General features: G+C 56.8%; 1 protein-coding gene across 1 annotated transcript; it reads right to left on the reverse strand.

Moving 5' to 3' along the window:
* Window positions 1-745: 745 nt before the first annotated feature.
* Window positions 746-6,299, reverse strand: HHEX (hematopoietically expressed homeobox). Its single transcript, XM_074592561.1, has 4 exons — window positions 5,790-6,299; window positions 3,913-4,091; window positions 3,638-3,688; window positions 746-1,985 (listed from the first exon to the last, which is right to left on the reverse strand). The coding sequence occupies exons 1-4, from the start codon at window positions 6,169-6,171 to the stop codon at window positions 1,752-1,754; spliced, it is 846 nt and encodes a 281-aa protein (XP_074448662.1). The 5' UTR covers window positions 6,172-6,299; the 3' UTR covers window positions 746-1,751.
* Window positions 6,300-8,107: the final 1,808 nt, after the last annotated feature.

The raw sequence follows: 8,107 nt of genomic DNA on the forward strand, positions 1-8,107 counted from the left end.
CCGGTGCCCCTAAGGGCCGTCGCCCCTCGCCAGTCAAAATTGCTCCCTAAAATCCTTTCCTGGGACTAGAAGCCTCCCTGGCACCCGGCCGGGGGAATGTCCCTGTCTCCCGCGTGCTCGCTGCGGCGCCCGGGGGGGCTGAAGACGCCGGGCTGCTCCGGGCGAGTGCCCACCCCCGGGATGCCCGGTCCCGGGGGCATTTCCCCGCACCCCCGTGTTCCACGCTCCTTCCCGCGCTCCCGGGCCGGCATCATTTCGGAGAAAGGCCGATGAATAACCAGTATTGACTCTGGCGGGTCAGCGGCTGCCCCGGCTGGGGTCGATGCCCGGCCCCGAGCAGGCAACGCCGGCCCCGCTCCTCCTCCAGCCCGTGCCCCCCCGGGCCCCCCCCAGGGTCGGGGCGACTCGGGGGTAAACACCGCCGCTTCCAGCCGGGCCTCGCACATCAGGCTTTCCTCCTCCCGCCGCAGAGACCTTTCCCGAGCGGGGAGGAGGCGTGCGGGTACAGGCAAAGCTGAAAATCGGTGTGGCAGACTCAAAGACAGAAAAAAAAACCAAAACCCAAGAAAAAGAAAAAAAGCAATAAGCCCACGCAAGATTCCCGCAAGGCGAGGGCGCACAGAAGGCTGCAGGGTGGCCGGTGACCGGCACAATACCGGAGGGAAAAGCCCGATTACAACACGCCTGGGGGGGGGTGGGGGTGGTTGGGATTTCTTCTGCCATAAACTGGACGTCCAGCAAGACAGGTGGTGCAGAGTTTAGTTTTATTTCACAGACAAGTCCATCAAAAATTAAATACCAGGTTTCGCTTTTTTTTTTAACATTGAACAAATATGTACAAAATATGAACATCATGAGGTATAAAACCACAAGACTTTTAAAGAAAACTAGTATGTACAGAAGCAGATATGTATACATAGGCATTATCTTCCCACGGCTGTGTGCCTGACTTAACCCCCACAGCTGATGCCAGTTTCTCTCCTGCAGCAGGGCCCTATCACTCCCTGCATTTTCTTCTCAAACACGAAATCTGTAAAATAACAGCGCTAGAGATTTTCAAGGAGAAAAATATGTGGGGGTTTTTTTTCCTGCAAATGGAATCATCCAGATGGAGGGGAAAAGTCCTCAAAAATCTGAGAAGGCACATTTCATTTTACGCGAGAGCAAAACTCAGTCTGTCCAAAGATTCTACCTGATGAACGGAGGGATGTCTCAGTGGAGAGCACCATGGCAGGTAAAAGGTTGAGAGCATAAGGCACTTGTCGGGATGGTCAAATCCCTCCCTGTTTCACAGAACATGTTTCTCTGCTTGCAAAGGGCGTTTAAATTAATCTATTTAAACTACATTTGTTTACACATACAAAGGGCTTAGTCCTCCAATCCATACTCACTTCCACGCTAGCTAGAGAGGAGTTTTGCTTGATCACCAACAGCAGCTGATTCAGACCCCCTGTGAGTAAGGACAGGGTGCAGTATTATATTCCAGTTGCAACATCGATTAATGTACAAATATATCTTACAAATAATTAAATACAAACCATGTTCCTTTAACCAAATTAGAGATCTGCCAAAAATTGACTCTTTGCGGAAAATACATCTTTCTTTCTCTGCTTATTATAAAACAACTTGTTTTGGTTTTTTTTTTTCTTTCAGTGGAACCGTGAAAGTTTTCTCCTGTAGCATAATATTCTTCCAAACCAGCCCCTGGTAAAGTGCAAGCCGAGTTAGGGTCCACTCTCCACATGGGGCCGTTAGTGGGTAGGATTGTAATAGCCTTTATCGCCTTCAATGTCCACTTCTTGATCGGAGTCATCAGAGACGTCTGACTCCAGGTCCTCCTGTGAGGCTGGCGAGGGGGTGTACTGCGAGCCATCCAGGGACACCTCCTTACCCTTCTGCTCGGGGGTCGGGCAGCTCTCCGGCCTTTGGTCACTGTGATTGTCAGCACCTTCCACTTCTTCTTTTTTGGTGGCCTGAGGGTTCTCCTGCAATGAAAGCAGCCTGCTTTATACAGAAATACAGACTACGGAGCCAAGAGGCCTGGGAATCCCAGCTGTCCTAGGTGGGAAAACCACCTTAGGTTTCCTGCAGGAAAAGGCAGGTGTCCTGCTACCTCCCCAGGCCTCCTGCCTATAAATCTGCTGGAGTGGGCCGGGGCCGGGCGAGGGCTCAGCCACACACAGGGGCTCAGCTCTCATCCCACTCACCGGCAGCCACAGGGGCTGCTGCCGCGAATAAGGCTCCTTGGCAATGGTTATCGCAGCCACTTCAAAAGAGTCAGGAGCTGCCAGAGCCCAGGAACCTCTGAACTTTTGTCTTTAGCAAAGCAAATGTTTATTATGAGCTACAAACAGCGACACACAGCTTCCTCCTGCCCCAATCTTTCTTTAATTACACCCAATGGCAAAAGACAGGAGGCCGAATCCACCAGTGGCCCGAAAGCAAACACGAAAACATTACTAACTGAGCTAAAACTCGACATTAAACACTCCCCATTAAAACCAAACCAAACCAAACCAAAACCTTATTTCTGAAGGCAGGAGTAGCCCTGCATCGGCAGCCGTCTGGGGAGCCCAGTCCCCTAAGGGGGCATGAAATGATACTCTTAAGAGAAAGCAGGCAGAGACATGAACCCATGATATAACCGTGCGGGCTTGGAGAAATGGATGTGAATGAAAAGGAGGAAATGACTTAAAATGGCCGAGATCCCAAGCGAGCTCTCCGGACACCGCGGCGTGGGTCAGGCCCCAACGAGGAGGCGGCACTGCCAGGGACCCAACCCGGCTCCTGCCGGAGTAAAGGGGTTTTATTCAAAAATCAAGTGAAGCACGGGTTAAACCCAGGGGAAGGTCCCAGAACAAATATATCTACAGCATGGCACAGCAGTTAGTTTTCTTTTCTTATTATTTTTATATTAAAGGCTGATTTACCAGTAAAACTCTGCAGTCCCTGTCACACTTACTGAAGCCAGACTCAGGCCACAATGCAGGGATTTTTCACAAATTTTTACGCCAAGGTGCTTTGATCTGGCCGGGCCAGGCAGGACCGGGCCCTTTGGGATGTAAAGTAAAGATTTATCTGCTTGAGCACAATTTCTAAGGGAAGGGAAACCGCGTCAACATCTCAGCCTTATACACTGTAACTATTTGTAAATGAAAAGTAAAAGCTATTCAATTTTCCGTGCGGCTCCTCAAAACAAATAAGGTGTTTGTACCTGCCTTTCCCAACGTTGTCAGAATAAATCGACTTGTGTTTGTTAAGAGAGGGAGATTTAAAAGACTGGCAAATATTCTTCTCCAAAACAACTGCCTAAGTAATTTACTGACAATTACTTATCTCCTCCACGTTAATTGGCTAAACAACATATGGGTTTACAAAACAATTAGCGTGGAGTTTTAATAGGCGGTGTGTGAAAGCCGGGCATAATTGATATAGGAACTACATTAGGAGCTTTTAACGTTAGTGCTGCCTGAACGAGCCCTCATGGGTTCCAGCATGACTATTTGTCTTTTTAATCAAGGTGAAGAGGTTAACAGCCTTTCAGATGACTTCTGCATACAACCTGGAATAGGCGAGCACGGCGTAAGATAAGACAATTAAAATACTTATTTCTATAGAAACGGAAACATCCCCGTACCTGCTTTAGACGCCTCCATTTGGCTCTGCGATTCTGAAACCACGTTTTGACCTGAGCAACGACAACGAGAGAAGGCACGGGGTAGTCTCGGAGCCGGTGAGCGCCGGGAGCCTTACCCGAGCCGCAAACAGAAAGCAACATCCAGCCCCCCCGTCGCTTCCCCCCGCCCCGAGCCGGACGGGTCCCCAAGCGCGGTGCGGCCGGAGCGGGGCCGGTGGCGCCAGGGCTGCCCGGGGATGGGGGTGCGGTGGCCGGGGGTGGGGGCACGGCCTCACCTGCCTCTCGCTGAGCTGCAGCATCTTGGCCAGGCGCTTCCTCTCCGGCGGGGAGAGGTATTTCTGCGTCTCGAACTTCTTCTCCAGCTCGATGGTCTGGTCGTTGGAGAAGCGGACCTGGCCCCCTTTCCTCTTGTGCAGGGGCCGCTGGATGAAGGGGCTCCACAGCAGCGGCTTCCCTTCAAAGAGACGCACAGCGCCCAGGGTCACCGGCCGGCCGCGGACACGCGTGTCCGGAGAGTCCCGGTCCCTGAGCCCGGTCCCGGAGGCACACCGGGTCCAGCGCCCGCTAATTTCCTTCGCCTGACTTTATTTCCCCCAGTTCCCAGTCTGATCTTTCGCCTCCTCTGATTTTTCACCTCCGCCGAACAGAGAGACCAGTTAAAGCCACTCTACGGGCTTTGGCAACATTTCCGTCAATGTGTTTCCTGTTGGTCTATCTCGTAAAGAAAAGAGAGAGAGAGAGAGACGAAAAAAAAAAAAAGAAAAAAAAAAAAAAGACCTTTGCTTCCTTCTGCTCTTTCACTGTGATGCCCCAGAGAAACCGTCTCCCTTTCTCTGCACCAGTGCCGGGGTCCCCGCGGAGAGTGGGGACATTGCGGGGCCGGGCGTGGGGGATGCGCCAAGACAAGGGCACGGCCCTCCCTCCCCCCCCCGCTCCCGCTCCGGGCAAGAAGCGCCCCAAGCCTTCTTGGCTTCCCCGGCTGGGGACTTGCCCGCCCGTGGCCGCGGGGTGTCCCCCAGGCCCAGCCCCGGGCTCGGGGCAGCGGTGCGGGGCGAGGCGGCGCAGGCAGGGACACGTCGGGGAGCCAGCCCCGCTGCGGAGCGGCAGCCGCGTCCCGGGGCCGGAGGCTCTGGCCAGTGCCACTGAGTCACTCTGTTTGTCTTTCTGTCTTGCTGCCTGCACCCTTTGAAATTTGCTGCATTGTTTTTCAAGATTTTGCTTGCGTCAGGCTTTAGTAATTCTGGTGCAAAACAGACTCAAAAAATAGGAAGCAACTGGTTATTTTAGCTGTCATAAAGTCACATCCCACACAGAGGAAATGAACAATATCAGAAAAACGGATCCCGGCTATCAGAAGTCGAGTGTTTCCTGAATTTGTCTGTATTGAGGATGTCGATAAAGTAATCAGCAATGTGCACGACTCCCGGGGAAGAGCCTGCTTCAGGCGGCCAGGAAAACACTTAACAGCTTCTGAAACCAGATTTACTCCTATCGAGAGCTCAAGGTTTCCTGTATGAACGGAAAGGGTCAGCCTCTTTCACTGCACAAATGTGGTGAGTCAGGTCCAGTTTTGCAATCACTATGAGCAAGTGCTGCAGCTCTGGCGCGGGGCTCAGCCCCCGCAGCGGGGACCCTTTCCCCGGCCGCGGGCGAGAAAAGGGCCGCCGGGGCCCCGGCCAGACCCGACCCGGCCCGGCCCGGCCCGGCCCGACCCAACGGGAGCCGCGGGGGCCCCGTCGAGCGGAGCCGGCCTCCCGGCTGTTTTTCAAGTCATCCGCAGGAAAAGGCTGAGATCTGCCATGCGATCTCCCAGCACAATTAAAACTCCCCACCAAAACCACACGCGACATTACTAAGGACACTCTCAGAGTCACTTGGTTGAAGAAAACAAATCTGAGTCACCGCGGCCGCGCACTGTGGTCTCGCTCCCAGCGCCGGAGCGCGGCGCGTCTTTAATTTACTGTAAATCAGACGGGGGCCGGAGAGAGACCGGGGGGGGGGGGGCGCGAAAAGACGGCGGAGCAGGCAGAGAAGGGGAACAGATTTCAGTTACTTCCCATTCCCCGCCAACCCCGACGGCGGGACGGGGACGGGACGGGAGCGGCTCGGCGGCAAACGGGGAGGGCCGGGGCCGGGGGGGGGCATGGCTTACCCAGGGGGTCCTGCCGGATCAGGGCGTGCGCGTAGTCGCCGACGGCGCGGGGGAAGGAGTAGAGGGGCCCGGCGTAGGCGCCGGTGCCGTAGGTGGCGGCGAGGTGGTGGGAGAAGGCCGGGTGGATGGGGGTCGGCTCGTAGATGGGGGTCCGATACGGGGACACCAGGCTGGTGAAGGAGGAGTTGGGCGACGGCAGCGTCGGCGGCGGCGGGGCGGGCAGGGAGTGGGGGGCCGGGGCGGCGGCGGGGCCGCGGCCCAGGATGTCCTCGATGTAGAAGGGCGTGGGGTGCGCGGGCTGGAGCAGCGGCGTGGGCGCGTACAGCGGGACGCCGACGCCCAGGGCCGCCGCCGGCGCCGCGCCCGGAGGCTGGTACTGCATGGCGCGGCCGCCGCCCGCGCACCCCCCGCGCCCCCGGCCGCCCCTGCGGAAAGCCGGCCCCGACCGCGGCGGCTGGGTGCTGGCACCGCCGCCGCGGGTTTCTCTGGGCTCGGGTTACCCTTCGATAGGTTTCTATTGGCGCGGGGCGGAGCCCGCCCGGTCTCTGTCCCCTTCCTGCCACGGCTCCGTCTAGCCAATGAGCCCGGCCAGGGAAGGGGGAAACCACCCCCCGCCGGCAAACGCTCCCCCCGCCTCCCCGAGCAAACTCCCCGCGGCGCCAATCAACCACCGCCGCAGCCGGGGGGAGCCCAGGCAGCGGGGCGCGATCCGCAGCCCGCCCGGGCCCCGACGGCACCGAGCGGGGGATCCGAGGGTACGGAGCGGGGGTCCGACGGCAGCGGGCAGGGGGCCGGGCGCTGCTCCCCACCGGCTCCCGTTCCTCTACCCACGCACGGCACAGTGTCCCCACGGGGGAGAGCGCTGACCCCCCGCAGCGTGCCCCTGCCCCGGACTGGGAGAAGGGGGTGCGGGCCACCCCCCCGGAGCGCGCCTTTGGGAAGGGGCGCGGGAAAGGGGCGGGGGAGCGCGGCCGTGGAGCGGGCGGAGGGCCGCGGGGCCGCGTAGGCTCCTGCCCCGTCCCCCAGGACAGGCCCGAGAGCCCGGCGGGACGCGGAGCCGTGCAGAGCGATTTCCTCCTCCGCGCCTCGCCGGGCACCGATGGCCGGCGCTGGCCGATAAACGGGGGGGCTGCGGGGGCGGCCGCCCCCCGACGGGTGGTGCGGGGTGCTGGAGACCCGCTCCCCGACAGCCCCGCACGGGGGAAGGCGGCGCGGCGTCCCGAGCAGCGCCACCTGGGCACCGTCGATTTAATTTGTAAAAACCCGCCGGGTTTTTTTGTAAAAACCCTCCAGTCCCGCCACCCCCAGGGAGGGACGTGCGCTCCCTCCGGGCGCCCCCGGCTCCCGCCCCCGGCCCCGCGGTGGGGCTGACCCTCACCGAGCCCCGCTCCCGGCCGGACTTGTGGGGTGGAAAGGCGGCAGCGACCCCCGCTCTCCCGCATCCCCGTCACGCCCCCCGGGGACTCGCCCCGACGGCAGCGGGTGTCGCCGCCTTCTCCCCCTCCGTGGGAGCGGGGGCGGCAGGTGCCCCCTGCGTGTCCGTGGACCCCGCCGGGTCGCCCGTCCCCCATGTCCCTCACGCCTCCGAGCTGACAGCGAGCACGGAAAGCTGTTAAGGAATAGCAGGTGCTGGTTTAACTTTCTTTCTTTCTTTTTTTTTTTCTTTTTTTAAAAAAAAGGTCTTCAGTTCAAACCCACGAAGATCTTAATAACTAAGAGGCTCAGAGCAAGACGAAAGGGTGTTGGTGAAATGGAAATATATATATTTTTAATAATATAGTGAGGTTGAGGGTTTTTTTCTTTACATTGTTAACAAATGCCAAAACTCACCTTTAAAGCGTGGTCTTGTGTCTTGTAAATATCAGGTACACGTAAAGCGAGCTGACAGTTTTGATTATTTTTTCTCTCTGTGCTCGGTCTCTCAGGCATTGCTCTTTCCAAGGGGTTTAGCTAATGTTTTCATCTGGAAGTGTTGGATTTGCAGCTTGATTTACTTAATAAATGTACAGTAAACCGATGACCCGTTGCCCTCTGGAATAACGACGTGCATGATACGAGGCAGCAGTATGAAGGGCCCCCACAATATTTTACAAGCTGTCGATTCAAAATCCTGAGAACAAGTTTAACCGAAAAGAAAAAAAAATATGTTTTGCTGTATTATTGGAAAACAAATAAATAGAGGAAGAGATTATTCCTTTCTGACTTTTATACAAGCAATAGGCCTTGTTAAAAGGAAGTTTTAATGGCACAGTTATTACATTCCACTACCACTGCATAATCCCTAACAAGAAAAATGAAGCACTTAATTTTGCAGTTGT

This window comes from Larus michahellis, chromosome 6 (assembly GCF_964199755.1).
Source record: "Larus michahellis chromosome 6, bLarMic1.1, whole genome shotgun sequence".
Classification (NCBI taxonomy): domain Eukaryota; kingdom Metazoa; phylum Chordata; class Aves; order Charadriiformes; family Laridae; genus Larus; species Larus michahellis.

Excerpts from the sequence above, each read along its gene's own strand:
- HHEX (XM_074592561.1), bottom strand. The coding sequence starts at position 6,171 with ATGCAGTACCAGCCTCCGGGCGCGGCGCCGGCGGCGGCCCTGGGCGTC. Across the intron at positions 4,092-5,789 it reads GATCCGGCAGGACCCCCTGG|GGAAGCCGCTGCTGTGGAGC; the intron begins GTAAGCCATGCC and ends GTCTCTTTGAAG. Across the intron at positions 3,689-3,912 it reads TGCAGCTCAGCGAGAGGCAG|GTCAAAACGTGGTTTCAGAA; the intron begins GTGAGGCCGTGC and ends GTCGTTGCTCAG.